This window comes from Nanorana parkeri, unplaced genomic scaffold, assembly GCF_000935625.1.
Source record: "Nanorana parkeri isolate BGI_ZX_2015 unplaced genomic scaffold, ASM93562v1 scaffold1512, whole genome shotgun sequence".
In the NCBI taxonomy this organism is placed as follows: domain Eukaryota; kingdom Metazoa; phylum Chordata; class Amphibia; order Anura; family Dicroglossidae; genus Nanorana; species Nanorana parkeri.
Window position 1 is genome coordinate 185,548 of NW_017307780.1, and position 21,088 is coordinate 206,635.

At 40.1% G+C, this 21,088-nt stretch overlaps 1 protein-coding gene across 1 annotated transcript in view; it reads right to left on the reverse strand.

The window, feature by feature from the left end:
* Positions 1–11,733: 11,733 nt before the first annotated feature.
* LOC108798590 (catenin delta-2-like) overlaps positions 11,734–21,088 on the reverse strand; it is a 177,878-nt gene continuing 168,523 nt past the window's right edge. The window contains exons 10-11 of the mRNA XM_018570352.1: positions 14,124–14,197; positions 11,734–12,168 (exon numbers count right to left, since the gene is read on the reverse strand). Of these exons, the coding sequence (XP_018425854.1) occupies positions 11,908–12,168; positions 14,124–14,197 (335 nt within the window). The 3' untranslated portion in view covers positions 11,734–11,907. The remainder of the gene's footprint in view (positions 12,169–14,123; positions 14,198–21,088) is intronic.

Sequence of the window (21,088 nt, forward strand, 5' to 3'; positions counted from 1 at the left end):
CCTCCCGCAGGGCTCGTGTGGCCGAATCTGCAGACTGGGATAGGTGTCCTGCTCCTTCCCGTTTGCAGCATCTAATGAATTCAGCCGCACAAGCGCAGCTGGAGGACAGGACATAGGTCAGTGAGCCGATCACGATCTACCAGCGTTCGCTTTACGATCGACTGGTAGATCGCGATCAACCTAATGGGCACCCCTGCTATAGAGGAACCAAGCTTGTACAAGAAATGCAGTGAAAATGTGAAGTCACCAGAAGAAAGGTGAATCAAAAGAGGATACAGCACGGTACAGGAAACAATGCGGATGAGCTCTTGGGGCAGCAACCTGACAGAAAAGCATATAGACAAGGGTTGATCAACTGATTATGTAAACCTGTGCAGATGAATGAGATATGTGCATAGTAAAGGCATCCACTGACATGATGGGACTGGAAGAAAAGCCTGTAAGTCTTGCTGGATGAGTAGAGTTCTTGCAAATCAGCAGCGCAGCATATCTGACTGGGTGTAGCATGTGATGCTGTATTCAGCGGGAGAGAAGCTGGAGGCATCCATACAGGATGGGAACCTTGCAATGTGGAATCTTGCAGAGACGGAGGCAGAGGAGATTATCTCCTATCAGCGGGGATGGAGCTGTTTATGAACCGGTGCTGTATGGAGGCTGCGGATGTCAGGGTTGGATGCTGAAGAGGGCACTGGGCGATAGTTGAGGGCAAGTTGGTGGGGTTTTGAGGGTTTAAATGAGTCTTATTGTAATATTGTGGCTTGACAAAGAGGTGATATCCTCGAAACGCGTTGCCTTTTGACAGTATCCTGTCCCCATTCATTTCATGAAACAGTCAAAATAACAACCTTGCAAAAAGAATTTCCCAAAAGTAGCCTATAATTGAAACTGCTTAAATTTAAAAACTTGTTAACCACTATGAGCAAGTTTCAGTACTTATCATTGGACTTGCTACTGGCAGATCCCCATGGCAAGAAATATAAGCCTAAGACTGCCTTTATAGCCCCCTTTATGTTGGAATGAGTTTAGATAAATACTTTTTAGACTAACCATCTACATTCAACAGGCCCTATTTAAACAAATAACACCACCCTCTGGGAATCATTTTGACAGGTTAGATGCCTTTCAAATGGTAAACCACTCAACAAAGTGCATTGGTAGTGGTATTAGCCCAGAATCAGGCCACTGTGATTATTGCATTAGTTTTTTACAGCAATGTGACAATTTCTTGTGGTTCCATTTAGTTCAAGGAATATTCTAGTGGTAAATTATAAAAGACCTATACAGGCTACTTGGGATAAAGAAGTCTTGGACAAATCTGTACTATTCTTGGAGGTATTGCTGCCTGTGAAAAATTTTAAATGGCCTTTCATTCAGCTTTTATTAGAGCAGAAGAAGATGGAGCACTGCCTAGGTGTAAGAATTGGTTGGGCTGTCCAAATAAACATTGCATTTGTAGATGGGATAATCTCATTACTCTGTTAGAGAGGGGTGGCATTTTGCAGCAGGCATTAAAGGTGGGATTTGTTACTTGTCAATGCTGCAAAATGTACATTCAGTGTTGTTGGAAATAATCTGCTCCTGTGTGTACAGCAAGCGCTGTGGATCATATAATTTTTAATGCAATATATAAAATTACTTTTTCTGTTTTATAGAGTGGCGCTCAAAAGTTTGCATACCTTTGGAGAATTGGTAATATATGTACCATTTTTTTATTTCTTATGGGATTCATATTCAACTGTAGGTCGTAACAGAATGGCACAATCAAAAAAAACAAAACCATGGCAACAAATAAAAAAAATTAAATGACCCCTGTTCAAAAGTCTGCATACTCTTAGTTCTTAATACTGTGTATTGCCCACTTTAACATAAATGGCAGTGTGCAGTCTTTCATTATGGCCGTCTATGAGGCCCCGAATTGTTGCAGGTAATATGCCCATTCGTCTTGGCAAAATGCCACTAGGTCATGCAAAGTCTTTGGTCGTCTTGCATGAACCACACGTTTGAGATCTTCCCAAAGTGGCTCGATGATATGACTGTGATGGCCACTCCAGGACCTTCACCTTTATCTGCTGTAACCACCGGAGGGTCAACTTGTGCATAGGGTCATTGCCATACTGGAAAATCCACAAGCGTCCCATGCGCAGCTTTCACGCAGAAGAATGCAAATTGTCTGCCAGTATTTGCTGATAACATGCTGCATTCACCTTGCCATCAATTTTCACAAGATTCCCTGTGCCTTTGGAGCTCACACACCCGCAAAACATCAGTGAGCCACCGCCATGCTTCACAGTAGGGATGGTATTGTCGCTGTAGGCCTTGTTGACCCCTCTCCAACCATAGGGCTTATGGTTGTGGTCTCGTCACTCCAAATTACAGTGTGTCATAAGCTTGAGGCATGTCAAGGTGTTTTGGGGCATATTGTAACCAGGCTTTTTTGTGGCATTGGTGCAGTAAAGGCTTCTTTTTGGCAACTCAACCATGCAGCTCTTTTTCCAGAGCAGCCTGTATTTCTCCTGAGGTTACCTGTGGGTTTTTCTTTGAATCCCGAACAATTCTTCTGGCAGTTGTGGCTGCAATCTTTCTTGGTCTACCTGACCTTGGCTTGGTAATAAGAGATCCCCAAATTTTCCACTTCTTAATAAGTGATTGAACAGTACTGACTTGCATTTTCAAGGCTTTGGATATCTTTTTCTATCCTTTTTCATCTTCATAAAGTTTCATTACCTTGTTACGCAGGTCTTTTGACAGTACTTTTCTGCTCCCCATGGCTCAGTTTCTAGCTTGCTCAGTGCATCCATGTGAGAACTAACAAACTCATTGACTATTTATACATAGACACTAATTGCAATTTAAAGCCACAGATGTGGGAAATTAACCTTTATTGACATTTTAACCTATGCGTCTCACCCTATGTGTCTGTAATAAGGCCAAACATTACAGGGGAAGTAAACTTTTGATCAGGGCCATTTGGGTGATTTCTGTTATTATGATTTAAAAAGGAGCCAAACAACTATGTGATAATAAATTGCTTTATATGATCACTATCCTTAAATATTCAAGTTAGCAGGGGAGACTTATAACTCTTTAAATGATCAGGTTGCAGAAACAGAGTAACAATTCTCCCCTGCTTCTTCCAATCTGTCCCACTTCCCCCAATTAAACTTGAAGTTATACAAAGTATTGCTGATATGAAGCAATGACTGAGAAATGCGATTGGGTATTGGATATATTATGAACATGCTCCGCAAGAAACTTCCCTCAAATCATTAGTCTGTATTGTTTTAGAAAAAAATGTCACATGTCCCTTTTAAGAAAATCGGTAATTGGTATCGGCTAGTACCTGAGGGAAAGTACTTGTACTTGGTCTTGAAAGAGTGGTATCAGGATATCCCTAACCGCCACCAAACTGACCCCCCTCCGCTCTTACCTTTGAAAATATGCTGCTTCCTCTCTGTGGCTGCCGGTGTACGATCTGTCCCCCATACAAACATCGCAGCCCTGCACTGCGAATTTCAAATTAGGCCTGCAAATGGTGCACTCATCGGTCAGCACAGTCACCTGACCGCGCCGACCAATGAGAAGCTTTTCTGACTGTGCTGACCAAGGAGAAGCACTTCTTATTGCGTACTTCTCATTGGTCAGTATGCTTAGGTGATGCACATTTTAAGATACTAACAAAATCTCTTCCAATATAATAGGCAACTTTCAACCTTTAATTATAAAGAAACCCCTGCACTGTGGTTGTATGCGCCCTCTATGCGCCCTCCTGACACATTAATTGGCACATCTCCGCAGACCATTCGCGAACCGAGGGAACAGACGTAGAATTCCGGTATCCGGCAATCAGAGCTCTGGCTGCAGATATAAAAAAGCGAGGAATGTCTTCACCTTAGAAATAGAACCCTGAAAGATGGATAATAAAGCCATCTGAGGGGTCAAGGTGAGATGATGTGGCAACCTTCAAATAAATTTGAGAGACCATTTGCCAAAAGGGTTCAATACGAGAACAGTTCCAGCAAACATGGGCTAACATACCCTGTTTTATGAGGCATCTCCAGCACAAGGCAGAAGTCCCAGAGTGGATCTGATGTGTAATCTAACAGGGGACCAGTACCATCTGGTCAGCAGTTTATAATTGCGCTCCTGAGCAGCAGAGGCCATACAGAGCTTATGAGTAAGGCAAAAGCATTTAGTTCTATCCTCATCTGTAAGAGTCACTTCCAACTCCCTCTCCCATACCGACAGGAAGTATGGAGTCCCCGAGTCGGTAGCAGAAAGCTAGAGAAGCTAGAGAAATTAGAGAAGGCACACGGTAGACACACAGTTGTTTAAAAAAAGATCAGAGACCTGTAAAGTAGACGTTCCCTAGAGAAAACCCATATAAAGTTTTGCAATTGACGATACGTCAGGAGGGACTTTAGCATAAAAGAGCTGGGTGAGGGGTTTCATCGTCCCTTTGTGAAGACAATGATGGACAAATGAAGGTTCAGATAACTGCCAGCACAAAAAGACAGAGGGAAAGAAAGGTGCCCTAACATAGCAGTCAAAGGACCATACGGGGTGTATGATGGATTTCTAAACCCGCAGCACCAAAGAAATGAAGAAAGGTAAGTGACAACATTTCGGGAGTAGATGAGATGGCAACCAGGGAAGATTGGTGGGCGGCATAGGGGAAAGATCCCATTCAAGCTAAACCCACAGACTGGGGTCCTGCATACTAAACCAGTCAACAACATGAGACAAGCGTGTCGCCCTATAATAAGCCTCAACATCTGGTAAGGCAGCTTCCCCCTTGATCCTTTTTCTGGATAAGAATGTTGTAGCGAAGCCTGGGCCTCTTCCCCCTCCATATATATTTCAACATGACTGATTTTAAATGGCGAAAAAAGGCAGCCAGAAGGGTCTGAAACAAGTACAAGCAGTGCGGAAGCAAGTGCATCTTGAACAATGCAATTCTGGCGAACCAGGTATGATGTAAATTCAACTTAAAGGGGAAGGAGGTGCGCAAACACTTCCTATCCACATCAGGCAAGGAGATGTAAAAAAGCTCACTCTACTGGAGATTTACTTTATAATTGGAGACACCAACAGAAAGCCTAAACTCCTACAATAAAGCTGGGAGGCCCATCACTGGGAAAGAGAAATAAAGCAAAAGATTGTCGGCGTATAGCCCTATTTTGTATACCTGAAAGCCGATCCTAAGGCTCTGAAAGGAGTCACAACCCCTGATCGCATGACCAAGATGTATAACAGTAGAGACAAGGGACATCCCTGCCTGGTCCCATTCCCTATCTAAAAAGGGAAAGATAATAGCCCATTGACCCAGACCCTAGCATAGGGTCCCATGTAAAGGGCCATGACCCTATTCACAAATTCATGGGGAAACCAGCATGAAGCAACAGAGAGAAGACAGAGCGGGACTCCATGGGATTGTGCGTAGTGGATCAAAGTGATGCTCATCTAAGTGTTGTGCTTGGCACTAAGTCTCCAGACAAAGCCCACCTGCTCCACATTAATCAAAGTGGGAATAAAGGCAGCCAGTTGCACCACTAGTATTTTAGCATAGACCTTAACATCCACATTGATTAAACATTACAATGCAAGTACACATAAATATTAGATAGGAAAATGTATATATGGAATCCTCCCTAACAGAAAGGATTATAATACAATCATGCAGAAATAATAGAAATAAAGTAATATGGGTAGCTCACATTTGTATGTTATATGGCATCATTGTTAATAGAATAGATTAGAAAGATATGTAGGTTGGAGTTTATATCCGGACTGCACAGGTAAAATAAACCAACAGAGAGAAGATTTTGCTCAATTTGTATTCGAGTTTATGACCCTTATTTATGGGTGACATAGTTACATAAAAAGGCTGGACATTTTATTATTTTAAAAAGGAATGATTTTATGTATATTATATAATTTAAAGATAGGGCACATGTACCAATTAAGATATATGAATAGAGAGGATACTCATCCCATCCTGAGTTTACCTAATAATCTATATTAGTGTATCCCCCATTTGTATTACTTTATTTACATAATTGTATCTCTTTAGTTATTATTATAATCTATTTAAATGTATCTCTCCAGTTGATGAATCATGTAGTAGGGACATCCAGTGCATTATTAGTGGTAATGCATCAAGTATATATATGAGAACAGAAGACCGTAATGCTGGTTTATGCCGTACTGAGAGAGGAAGTCAATGTGATGAAACGCGCCTGTGGGAGTGGAGCACACTGGCATTACGAGCTAGGTTAGACGAACCTGATCTGTAGCATTATCGTCAGTTGTATGTAAGTGCAACATTTTAATTATCAAGAAACGTTTTCTAACATACTGCACAATTGGGAGCATTTACATGTTTTTTGAATACTGGTAAAAAAAGATCAGAGGTAAAGGGAGGAAGAATTGAGAGCAGACAGAAATAGAGGCCCATTCCCTCAAATGACGGAGGAGTAAATTGGAGAAAGGAGTTTTTGCTAACAAGCTTTCTGTGGCTCATCTGAAATAAAGTGGCCAAAAACAGCAGGTGAGTGCAGATATACTGTATGTCGGTGTAGCACAGTGGAGTGTTGTTGGAAGCATGGGTTGTATATTGGAAAATCACAGTGTTTGATATAGATGTACACATAAGGAAATAAGAGGATTACCATGAAAATACATTTTTACCACTGCACTTTTTGCTGACTGCACAGGTGGACATGTAGCGCCCTCTAAAATGTTACTACTAAATCAAGTGAATATCTGGATTGTAAGTAGTCTAGATACTGATTATTCAGAACTCTGCATTCTATAGGTGTCCCTGAGTCTGCTGGATTGATTGCTCCTCCTGTTGCTGAGGAAAAGGGAGCCTTGGCATACAGTGAGGGAGGATCCATCCTCAGACTATGACTATGCACCTGACCCTGACCAATCCCTGAGTAGGATGACTCAGAGGTATGGCTGAGGGCAGGTAATAAAAGGTCTGGGGACACTCTGCAGAGCTCTCTTCCCCCTAGGGCCTCTCCCTAGGAGGTCTCTGTGTTACAGACGAATGGCCTGGGCCTCAGCACATGGCAGGTGCTGGGGGCCTAGAGGACTAGGACACCATAGGAACTTTGCTTAGACCCCATACACGTGGCAGGTGTTGGGTGCCTTGTTCTAAGAGGATACTACTACTAATCTGGAGTGCTCCTTGGCAGTGGCAGATGCTGAGGGCACAGAGATTCCAGATACTTCTGAGGAAAGACCTGATAGAAGCTGGGCCGGAGGTGGACCCACAAGAGAGATCCCTTACCCTATTCCAGGTGTCTGTTCTAGAAGAAGCCAGAGGTCCTTACCTAAGTCCAGAGATAGCTATCTTTCTCATATAAGTTACTGGACCATCCTGGCTGTCCGCAGTGTTCTAGAAGAAACCATTGGTCACTCTGACTGGATCCGTTGCTATGGGCCTTAGCGGTTGCTAGGGGAGAAAGCAGTCCTTTGAAGAATCCGACAGGGAATCCTACAGACCCCAAATCCTCTCTCCTGTTAATCCTTGCAAATAAATCTACAAAAAGACCCTAAGACTGAAGTCCATTCTGTCCGTGAGTGTCGGTGTGCTGTTGCTGATCCAAGAGGGCCGGTGGCTGGAGCAAACAGGTAGGAGAACCTCAATTCACATACAGCGGCTCCTTTGGGGGTGATTGCTTTATTGCATGTTAAATGTCGATATATTAATTTAAGAGTCATGTATTAAATCTTAACGGATTCTTATCACCTTTTTATTATTATTTGTAAGATGTATGTAAATTTAGTTGTTAGATTTATTTAAATGTAGTTAACAGCGCAGAACAATTTATTCACAACTTTCAACCTTTGCTCAGGAAGGTATGGATAAAGTCTTTCAGCGCTTATACATTTGTTAAAACATAATTTGCTGATTTCTTTATCGGAAAACTAAACTCCTAAAAGCAGCTAAATGCACAATTAGGAAATAATGATTGTATTTATATGAATAATATTTTACTCAATATTATATGCCAAAGTTATTGCAATCATGTTTTTAATTCAGAGAACCTTCTAAACAGCCCAGCCAGAGCTTTGGCCTCCATTCCAACAGAAAACACAACACTTGTTCAAGATCCCTTGTCTGAACACCTGCTGATTGGATATTAAAGGAGGAGTAGCAGCACACTAATGAAGTCATCGTTCTGCTCTATCCTTCTCTAAGCATGTGCATGCCACAGCGCCTGATTGGCCCTTCCTCTTTCAGTTTGCTGTGCAGGAGATAAGAGTGGTCTGACATGAAGAAAAAATTCAGGTACTTGCAGACTGCATACATTTCATGCTTTTTATTAAAGAGTAACTTAATTGCTGGTTTTGTTCAGGCTGAAGGTTACCTATAGAAGTATCTGATGAAAACTGTTACAATTCAGAGCTTGAACTGCCACTGAAGCAATGACGTCTCCAGGGTAAAGCAGTTCTGACATATACCATCCAATAATTGTTAGTATTGAGAGTATGTAACATGGTTGAGGCATGCATCTTGCTCGACTGAGTTTTTTCAGGGATTTAATTTTTCTCACTTATCTATCAAAATTAATACTTGTCCTCTGGAAAGAGCTATGGGTACATGTTATTATGGACTACCATAAGTGGTATATGCATATTTGTGTGTGTGTATGTGTATTTCTAACTTGTGTACACACACACATTTCTCATGTACTATATATGTAAAAATATACCAATATTGATAATGAAAAGAAATCTTAATGATTGCTAAAGCAGTATTATATAACATCAATTATAGAGTAATACATTGGAAAAGATAAAACACAAATACCTAAATAGAAAAGCAGTATGTTTTGATAAGTATTTTCTTCCCCCAGATTGCAATTAGGTTGAATTTTTTTCACGGATCTTAACGTAATATGTAAATTACTAACACTGGAAGTTACAATGGCAACTGCGCATGCTCATGTGCACCGTGAACTTGTTGTGTCCATGCTATTACTACTGTTCACAGAAAGGATTTGACACCAGATGTGATTGAAAATGGATGCATTAGCATGTAGGCTTTAACACATGCTGCCGTACATTTTCTGTCATATCAACAAATTCTTGAAAGTCTGCATTCGATCGGATTTAAAGAAATTCTGCAGACACCTGAAATTGCAGCATGCAGTTTATTTACTGCTAAAACAGGCCGCTACTGACTCCCAACACATGATTCCTGTCATTTGGCAGTGGTGCAAAAAACACTGCTTAGCCATAACATCCTAAGGTCTCGTTCACACCTAGGCGTATTGCATATGCGCGACCGCCGCACGTTTTTTACCGCGATTCGCAGTAAAAGTCGCGTGACCGTCGCGCGTTTCCAAAGGCTACTTGGCTGTATCCCAATGGAAACGCACAACAAAACGGCCCAAAGTAGTACATGTACCTTTTCAGGCGTGGGCCGTTTTGTAGCGCGTTAGGGACGGGTGGAAATACGCCAAGGTGGGAACGAGACCATTGAATACAATGGGATTTATATTTTTGAGCGTTTTGTAGAGCGTTCGTCGAGCGTAGAACACGCTACAAAACGTTCAGGTGTGAACGAGGGCTTAAACTGTCTACCTTTTATTGTCAAGGTTCATAGAGTGATGGACTGCAACACCACTACTACTCCATGCTAGATTCCTTAGTGACATGTCTGGTACATCAATCGCTGACAGACTAAATAAAATAGTGCAAAATGTTGCATTCTTGTAGCCATAAATGTCCACCAGTGTCAGCTGTCTAAATGGATAGGGCTTTGTTGAAAATGGAAAATGTTGTAGCAGATCTAAGTGGGCTTTGTTTTTATTAGATTAATCATCTACTTTGTCCAAAATCTGAACACAAATGGTTGTCTTCTATGTTGTGCTTTGGTAGAACACCAAAATGGACATTATCCTACTATTTTCAAAGTAAACACAAAAACAATAATGCAGTCTTTTTACAATTAACATTTTAAGAAACCAAGAAAATCACTATAGAGTAAAACTTACACATTTCTCAAGACAGCATGTTTTTCTCCATATGTCAGCCTTTAACCTACATACAGTAAACTTTTATCAAAAAAATGAATTCTGACAAATGTTGATGATATATAGGTCATGTAATGTTTATATTAACGGATGTATGGATGTGTTTAGTTCCTATACCTATCTTTTTCTATTCAAGGAACATAAAATTTAAGCATATATACATATACCAGTCTTAACATTTTGCCCATGTCGAGAGTAATGAATATATTTCCACTATGTTAGTTTACAAGATTTCACAAATAAACATAACTGTATTACAATAATAAGGTATGCTTGACATACTCACAGCTCTAAGGCACATAGTAGCCAATTTACATAGATCACAAAAAATGACATAGAACATTTGATGATTACTCCATGTGATCCATGCACTGTACAAAGAAAGGTGACATATAAGTTGCTTTAGAACATGTAGTATGGTTTAATGCAATGCCTAGAGCATTGTTGACCACATGTTCCTAAGTGGATTCCATTTTATCTAAATAAAATGTAGGAAATGTCAGAAGTTAATGCAGTCGCACAAACAATGAAAAACACTCACGCACATGCAGACAGATCTTTGTTAGTTTCAATTTTGTAAATAGACATGTTTGGCGAATGTGAATGACAGGTTAATTATAATTTATTTTAACACTGTATCATCATAAAGAAAACTGGTAAAAATTAAAAAAAAATCTATTTCAAATATCTACATGTAAAATTGTAGGCAGTGAAAAAGCACTTTTTTGACAAAGAGTGTAGAATGATGTTATTTGTCAGAAATTACTGAATGCTTTGTTTAGTTACCACACACAAATTCACATATCAGACCATACAATACTGCTAAATAGCATTATAGTCTTTTGTTGGTGTTGGTGTTGTTGTAACATGTTAAAACTTACTGGGCAAAGAGAAAAACAAATAATTCCTTGCATCTTTTTTTTAAAATTGGAAACTGAAGCAATATCTAGGACCACTCATGAAGAAACACTGTGGCATTGGTGTAATATACACAATGCACTCTTTTTTTTTTATCTTAATGTACATCAAATACTTTACAACAAAGCATTAACAAAAAGCAAGAAATATCTTGCAGTAGAGGGGAACCGTAAATGCAGCTTGAAGCCTAATTCACAATGAGGATAGTAAACAAAATGTGAACTGTTCCCCATAGGCTGTGTAAACTTTCATTCTTGTGCTTTATGTGCCACCCATGCTATGTTTACCCACCACCTAAGCTAATTAATTGGGGCAGATATACTAAAGACAAATAGGCTGTTCACTTTGCAAGGAAAGTTTTCCTTAGCTTAGTGTGGTGAAAATTAATTTTGCAAAGTATTCCCAATCACGTGCACGGAAAATTGCTTGCACGTGATTGGATGATGGAAGTCAGCAGAGCTTCACCGCATTCACTAGGCAAAGGGATTTTTTCCTTGTAAATTGAAAATTCCCTTGCTAAGTCAACAGCCTTGGTGCTTTTAGTAAACCAACCCCATTGGATGCTTGTGTGTCATACCCTGCATCTGTACTTCCAGTTGTCAATTACTGAAACTCTAGGTTGATGCTGGTGCAGTATCCCAACTTCACCACTCAAATTGCTGCCTTGGCATTACACAGTTGCAGCTACCTTCTGCTTTACAAAGTTGCAGCTACCGTCTATCTGAAAAGTTGAACTTACCTGTTATTATTAACATTAGCTTATCTTAATTAATGTCCTATGAAATATTAGTTTCCAATACATTAGCCTTCTAAAACACCATAACCAATTTCCACAACAGTAATTAGGATCTTTCTAAGGAACAGGCTTAATAAACTAAATTTTGCAAGGAAAAATGTCTTAAGTCAGGCATGCACATGCACAGATTCCTGGATCTGCGTCTCAAACCCAGGAGTCCGGGGAGGCCGGATAGTGGCTTGTTTCGTAGTTCAGTTCACTATAGGGGCGGGCCGCAGAATAAAAGTCAACATAGTTTCCAGTTGACTTTAATCCCAGATGCATATTGTACTCTGCTGCAGGAGGGCGGTGATGCACCTGATCCTCAAAGAAGGAATCATCATAATTTCTTGTTGAGTTCTGAAAAGGTTGATAGGCTTCATAGTCTTTTCTACTAGATTCTTGTGGAACTGGCTGTGTAGAAATCTAAATATAAAAATGTAAAATAAAAGACATGTACATTTATGAAAAGTATATTTAATAAACGTAGGTGTATAACGTTTGCGAACAGCAATCAAAATCATTCATATCTCTGTAACAATATGATAGGAGTCAGCAAGGAGCCGGAAATTGATCAAATATATTGAACATTCGAGACAAGGTCTTATATACAGGTATGCTGATATTTTCAACAGAACTAATCTGTCTTCATTTTATAGATATCCTCAAATATAAATTATGAGCTCAGGTTTCCATGGCTAAAACAGTCAGACATCTTTCAGAATGTGTCAGGTGTCTAACTTTTCTCTTCAAGCCAAGGAAGTTGAGCTGAACCATAAGCGGATTTCTAGACAGTCTTTATATATTGCTACACCTTTGCACAAAAAAAAAAAAAAGTTCAATAACCTGTGCAGTGGCGGAACTATCGCCATAGTGACCCAGGAGGCTGCTATGGGCCCGAGGCCCAGGATGCAGAACAAAGGGGTCCTCTGATGCCGTGTGGGCCGCCTGGGTTGCTATGGCATCGCAGGCTGCTGGCTGTCACTGACGGCTGTGAGGAGCAACGCACCAATGTTCAGATCACTGACAACCCGTCAGTGATCTGTGCAGTGGCGCGTTCCTCCTCAAGCCGCTGCTGCTGCGGAGTTAGTGACAGCCAGCAGCTGCAGGGGAGGAGGCAGGGCGTCGGCAACAGAGGAGTCAGGGCACGCCAGCGACTGTGTAGGAGGAAAAGGCAGGGCCTGGCAGTGGAGGAGGCTGACAGCGGACCCAGGGCTGACAGGTAAGAGGTGTGTAGACCCTACAGAGCCCACCATAGAGAGTCTAGAGTCAAATGTCTGAGCCTCGTGTCAAGTGAGGTTTTGGCATATGTAGGTTGAATGACAAAAGGAGGGGGTTTGTTTGGGTAGGGGCAGGGCTTAAAGTGTATTTTCACTTTTGCAGCCAAATTGGAAACACCCATTTTATATTTGTTATATGTTCCCATTCATTTCACATAAGCTAAAAAAATATGAAACATGCTTCATGAAATTTACATTGCTTTTTACTTGCTAAAACTTTACTTTTCTTTTTCTTCTTTGTAATGTTAGGATGCACTGTGAGAGGTTTATGTTAACCCTGTCTGTACTGTGTTGGCTGATTTCATTATAATTTGTAAAGTAGATTTCAACATTCCCTGTCCCAGAAAAGGGTTATAGGATTACAGCTCTGGCTCTTGCATTGTATAGTAATGAGAGAAACACATGCCACACAGTCCTGTCATTTGTCTTCCCATAAAAACAGGTCTTTGTGAAGGTTCTCAGAAAAACTAGATGGATTCTGCCATTTTGTCTGCTGCAACAAAACCTCTAAAAAGGTAAGAAATGTTTTTTAAAATTCTTTTTTTGGTGTGCTGTATGAAGGGGAACACATAATAAACATATACTGGGGTTTTCTCAACTTTGACTGCAAAAGTGGAATTACACTTTAATCTTGATTTGGGCATAAATCAAGGCCCCATGTACAGCCTGGGCCTAGGATCCAAAGGGCTTCAAACGGGATCATCTTAAAGAAAACAAGTACTTTCTGGAACCCCATCTTACAATTAATTACCGTTTCAACATCTAAAGAAAACAACACTGTTTATATTGTATTTTACATAATGCCAATATTAGAAAAATGTTTAACGCATTTACTTACGAAATTATTTCTTACTTTTGTGCTTAGTGACCTATTAAACAACATTTCTCCTCAAGATATGATTTTAAGTGCTGTTCTTAGTGAATAACCCCCTAAATATTTATACAAATGCTGCATACTTTAAAATCTAATAGAAAAAAATGCCTGTGAGGTAAGCAAAGAAAATATATAAAAAAAATGTATTTTATATCATAAATAACAACTAACACATTGTATGCTATTATTAATAAATTACTATATACAGTAGTTTAAGCATTACATACCTGATTGTGTTTGATATCATCGGCCGGTGGACCAAACGAATTTCTATATAGGGTTGAGGATCCAGTGATTTGATCTTAAGAGAAAGATTAAAAAAATATTGAATGAAAAAACTTGATTCAGTATTAAGCACCCAAAGTTACACATACAGACTTGATCATCATTTCCTCCAAATTAGACACCTATTGCATGGAGTAAATGGCAGCCTCATTGTGCTATTGATGATAAGCAACATAAATATCCAACCCATAGTGTAAATCTGCTATTTTGGTAACTCAATTTGGCTAGTGACTTCTGTAGGAGTTTAAATGAAGTCCCTAGCAAACCATGTATGCTTTATAACAACATAAAGTCGTGCATAGATGCAACTGCCATTTGTAATCATTTAGAAAATGCAGAAAAAGTATTTGTTTCCTTTATCTTTCAAATACACTTTTTAACTTGTTTTTAAAGGACATGTCTACTGTGCAAAGTTATTAGTTTACATGATCTACACATTTGTTTACTCTATTTTTGTATATAGTACAAATAACATTACATAACTGCATAGAAGTGTAAATAAAATATATATTCTGTTTCCTTCAATAACAAAATGCAAAGAAGTGTTTAAATATTATATTGTTAGATTAATATATAATATATGTATAAAGTTATTATCTTTGATTGCACTAAAGGAATCGGAATAGAATTAACAAAGCAACATTCTTGTTTCCAAAACAGCAACAAAATAAGCACCTAGCTCAGTGTCAAATTAGGCATTTGGAGAAGAGCTGCTATTACAGTGCAAATTTAGAGGTTACAGAACCCTCACAGTGGCTGTTTTAGCTATCAGTTTTTCTAGCATTTAACTTCATACCATCTGTTGAAAGGGCTGTAAAATGCCATCTTGACCATTGAAACTCAGGAGCCTGCAGTGATCTCTGCGTGTTTTAAAAAAAAATTAAATTAAGAGTCTAAGCACTAAGCAGTACAAATATACATGAACATTCCTGATATAACTTTAAAGTGACTACAGCGCAGAAAAAGTAGAGATAATAAATTGGAGAACAGTCCAATACAAACTGACTAGTAAACATCTGCCTGAATTTGTTTCACTGCTGACATTCCAATTGCAAAATTGAATTTGATAATAAATATTACATTACCGTGAAACTTATTTATATATTGAGTTTGAAGGCCATTTTGATAAAAATTAAATGATTGACATGGTTGGAGTACATAGGCTTTACAGCAGTTACATGTGATGACTGTATGGCCACTGCTTTTTTAAATTATTATTTCTTGGCTGGAAGTAACAGCACTAGCAGCAGTGAGCAGAATAGTAGAAGAAGGGGAAGTGTGGATGGGTGGTTGGTTAGTTAAAGATTATATTCTGTGGCATTAGCAATGGTGGCTAAAATTATGGTGCCATCTAGGTCCTGTTGACTTTTATTATTGTCAACCATTTGACACTTACAGCCTACAGTCTATTTCAGGGTTTCCCAACCTTTAAAAGTATCTTGTAAATGTAAAAAATGATGGATGGTTACCATCAAAAACTATACATGGTCCTTATTCATGCAAAAAAACTAAAGAAAAAATGATGCTGCTTTCCCCCCTTCCCATTAGAAGTCCCCCTTGACATCAGAGTCCTCGGTCCCCCTTTCACATTAGAGTTCTACCTTATACGCCTGCAGCAGTGTGGCTGAGGCAGCATGGTAGAGGGTGGGATGTGGAGCAGGTCTGGAAAAAATGCGAAGGCACCCTTGATAAAGGCTGGTCTAGTCATTGTTGGCAATGTTAATAACTTACAAAAAAACTATCTTGAAGAGGACTATAAATGTAGGGAATATGTGTATAAAAATAGGACATGTTCAGGCTGCTGCTACAGTAAAATAGATTGAGTCCACAGCGCTCAGCAAACCAATGCTGGGTACTCTTCCACAATCTACACCACCAGTCACTGAGGAAGCCTGCTGTCCACAAAGACAACTGGGAAGTATCCTCATGAACGATGTAAAAAGAACAGCACCTTTTCCTTGTATGATACCGTTTTATTATATACAGAATATAAAAATAAAAAACTACTCACATAAACATGATGGAGACACGTGGTGTAATTAACCATTCATGCAGGGCAGAGCCAAAGGTGTTGATTCATTTCGAGGGAGATCCCCCCCTTCCTCAGCTAACACAGGTACCTCCAGTCGGAAAAAATATGCTCAGTGGCAAACGTGATCAGTATAGGAGCCAATCACAGCAGGAGCTAATGAGAGCATAATGCAGACCACAAAAAGGAACAAAAGGTATCAATACCCCAAAATCATCTCTGTAGCTGAACTGATGGAACCCAGCAATTAAAAAGAACAAACCCCCTACAACATATAAAGGGTCATCAAATATCTTAAAGGAGAACTATGGGGTCAGTGTTTTTCCCCATAGTTCTCCTTAGGGTAACGGGAGGACACACACTAGTGTCCTCCCATTACCCTAAGCTCAGTATACCGCAAGCTACAACTATCTAGAGGCAGAGCCAGCTGTACCCGCCCCTCCCCCGTCCGTTCTGCCAGTCAGCGCGGATCGGAGCGGGGAGAGGGGAAACCAGCCCCTCCCCCTGTCACGGCAGAGAGCCGTGACAGGATCGAGAGGTGAGCGAACCCGGTATGTGATCGCTCACCTCCCAATCTACTGAGCCGACCTGTGACTGTCTCATTGTCACAGGTCGGCTAGAACTATGAGGTGAGTGGAAATCACTCATCTCATAGTTCTCCTTTAATGTGATGACCCTAAACGCTGCCATGACAGCATTACTCAGCAAGCTGTACCACAATGTGTCTCCTTCATGTTTATGTGAGTAGTTTTTTATTTTATATTCTGCTATAATAAACAGTATCACACGAGAAAAAGGCAATGTCCTTTCTGTTTGTGTTTTGCATGATGCCACAGTAAGCCTGCATGATGATTCATGGGGTTATCTGCGAGGTCTAAAGGGAGAATAAGCCTGTCCAGTCAGGCAGTCATTGTGCTTCCAAATCTGCTGCCTATGGCTCTAGTCTTGCACTGTCTTGGTCTGGCAGTGTGGCTTTCATAAAACCCTTATTGAGATTTTGCAGAATCTGTTATTAGTGACGATGCTGTTTCCTATGATGGTAGTGGAGAAGCCTAATTTAAGCAAGACTTTACAGAATCTGGTGTTTGCTGAGAAAAAAATTGACCAAGCTACCTGTTCTAGAGGGTGTAGAATTTCTTTATCTTCAGTGCAGTCTCCTCATCCACCAAGCATTTCTGCCCTTCTTTGATGACAGCGACTCATCTAGCCCCTGTCCACTTCCTTCTGCACACTTTACTGTTCATAAGGGTGCAACAATGGTGTAATGGATATGTACCTTGAGAGTGTTGTTTCTGCTCATTATGCTTCCTAGGCTTGGTGAGCACCTCATTTACCATGTCATTCATGCTGCATTGTTGACAATATGTATGGTCTTTTCAAAAAGAACTCAAGAAACCTGGCCTCCAGCTGGCTTCAACACAAACCACTGAATTTCCAGGTGCTGCAGAGATGAGGGCAACAACTATGACAGTGAAGGGCTCCAGTCACATATCTGCCCCCCCCCCTTTCTTATTAACTGAACACAAGGTATTCTGTAAATGGAGGGAAGGGGAGAAGAGGGGTGGGCATAGGACATGCTCTCTCCTCCATTCACATGTCTGTGAAAAAAATACAAGACTATTTAAATGGGAGAGGAAAGAGGATGGAGTGGGGAAATGACTGGAGCTTTAAACAGCTGGAAATAAAGGTTAAACTATATAGGCCATGTGTCTTTTTTCACCATAGTTAATCTCTTCCACTATGTAGGTATTTTAATTGCCGTTTGGATTCCAAGCCTTGTTTCTACCTCTCACCTTCAAGTCTTCAGTCACATGACTGACATGCAATACCTTCAGTATTCTGTGATTTAGTCTTTTTTGCTTAAAAAACACAAACAAAGGGCGCCTTTCCTGGTGCAGACAAATTTATTAAGATCAGGATCAGAGGTAGATAAAAAACATACTCACAAAATTCAGCATGATAATAATATAAAAAGTAAGTCCATGGACCCAAAAGAAAGTCTGTGAAAGCTGCACAGCCGTGTCTATGTGTCTGCAGAGGAGACTGTGTGATGTGTGATGACGCGTTTCCGGGGTCACGCCCCCTTCATCAGATACCGACCACCTCCGTCCCATGTGCTAAATATAGTGGCAACTGGCCAATCGGCAGGTGTGCGGGAACCATGTCGGCTCGGACCGCAGCTGCTGGGAATGTGTGTAGAGTGTCATCCATGACTATAGAGGTGGAGCCCTGTCCTGTGACTAACGGAACAGCCCTTCCTGGCGCTGGACCAATCACAGGGAGACTATACGTGGGTTCGCCTGGAGGGAGTGGCCCATGTTATCGTCCAATCCCCGGGACAGAAAACCGGACCATGTTCTGCTATGTAGCATATCGATTGTGCAGCATGTCAGCTGTACAGTGAGCACTATGAGAAGGAGGTGGGCTGTGTACAAAGAGCGATTTATGACAGATACCATGACAGATGTAAACAATTTGTATTCAGCTAGTATAAAAGGCTGTGCAAGCCATATCAGAACAGATATACGTTTACAATAAAGCTGATGGAACTGCTCTATAAGGCAAGGAATATTTAATTATATGAAAAGACACAATTAGGGCCAGATAGAATATGCATATACCCTATCCATGGTACGCATGAATAAAACATATCTATGTATTAAAAACTATACGTATGTTTAAAATATATAAAAAATGTGTGAGGGGTATATAAAAAGAGGACATGTATATGTATATGGAATTAATGTCGATATATGATTAGTTAGAACCATCAATAGGGAAATAGGTATATAAATATGTAAATATATATAAATGAATTGCGAATAAATTACAGGCATGATATGTCTTAGCAATAAAGGTTTAAAAGGTAATGCTATATATATATACATACGATCTATAGATTAACACTTGATTATGAGAAATATTATTAAAAATGAAGAGAAATAAAGAGAGGTTAAGACCAGAGAAAATTTATAGAAACATTAGTGGTGCTAAATAGATGCATTAGTTAGAACCTTGTTATAAATAAGTAATAGTTGTTTACAAAATAAAGAATAATAAAATAATACTAGAATGATGGCTAGCCCTGAGTCATTGTCAACTGATGTGTTGATCAAGAACAACAAGGAGGTTGAAAGGTTATTATTGTTTATAAATGAATTGTATAGGAATCGATGTTAGCTGGTACAATGGACAATCTAGATGACCATGAGAAATTGCCTGGTCTAGGCTGGACTAGGCATGTGATAAGCCCACCACAGTTGTGAATGTCAGCTCTCCAAGATTTAATCATGGATGCGATGCTTATAGCGATGAAGCCAGCTCTAAACCCTCATTGAGACCTACAGGGTATAGGCTATTGAGGGAATATATCCAAAAAGCCTCCCTGTGGCACAGACGCTTAAATCTTAGACCCTCATCTGGATTGTCAGGAATGGCCTCAATCCCGAAGACTCTCAGTCCCTCAGGATTGGACTTGTGTGACTCTATGAAGTGTCTGGAGAGAGAATGTTCGGTCACCTTTTTTAGGATATTCCTCTTATGCTCTCCAAACCTCTTCCTCAATGTCCTGATAGTCCGCCCCACGTATAATTTTCCGCAGGGGCAGATAATTCCATATATGACATACTGAGTAGCACAATTGATGAATTGTCGAATTGGGAAGCTTTTACCACTAGGGTTAGGAACTTCTTTCTTTCTATGCCAGAAATAAGGACCTTACCCTTTATGGATCCAGAAGTGAGAGCTACTCCCTTTAGACCACAGTCTACCTTTTACCCTCACCATTCTAAAGGTAACTTTATATCCACTTTTTATCAATTGGTCCATACTGATTTCAAGAAGCTTTGTTCCAATAAAGGTACTAAGCTCAGGAATCTCACCTATAGGGAGAAGGCAGCAGCAAAATCCCTCAGCACCAACGCCAATATAGTTATTAAACAGGCGGACAAAGGTGGAGGGTTGGTCATTCAAGACAAAACAGATTACACTGCAGAGGCCAACAGGCTACTGTCAGACTCCTCCACCTATGAGAAACTAGCAGGTAACCCAACTGTGACTTACAAAAACCAGTTGGAATTACTCCTCAAACAAGCATATGCCTCAGGGATCCTTCAGAAGTCTGAATATAGATTCCTTCTAGCTCCACACCCTTGTATTCCATATTTCTATCACATCCCAAAGATTCATAAAAATCCGAAAAGACCACCAGGGAGGCCTATTATAGCAGGCATGGATAGCCTGACCTGTAACCTAGCCAGCTACATCGACTGGTTTCTACAGCCCCTAGTGGGAGCACTCCCTTCATATATTAGGGACTCTGGGCATATTCTAGAAATATTGAAAGAATATAAATGGAAAGAAGGATACTTGTGGGCATCCCTAGATGTCGCCTCACTCTATACTTCCATCGAACACACTTTTGGACTTAGAGCTGTCCAACATTTTATGTCTTTGTCAGGCCTGTTTAATTCTAAACAGGCCAATTTCATTTTGGAAGCAATAGAGTTTGTCCTGACCCACAATTATTTCATTTTTTTTAGATTCCTTCTATATACAGTTGAAGGGCACAGCTATGGGGGCCAGCTTTGCCCCCAGCTATGCGAATCTATTGATGGGATATTGGGAAGAGTCGCACATTTGGCGCAATAACCCCTTTGGTTCTAAACTGGTGTTGTATGCCAGATATATTGATGACATCATTATAATCTGGGATGGGAACAAAGAAGAACTACTATCATTTGTAGACTTCTGCAAAAATAATCCCTTCCATCTAGATTTTACATACATAGTGGATGATAAGACCTTGGTGTTCCTAGACCTTGAATTGACATTTGACAAGACAGGCATGATAATCTCCAAAACCCATTTCAAACCCAC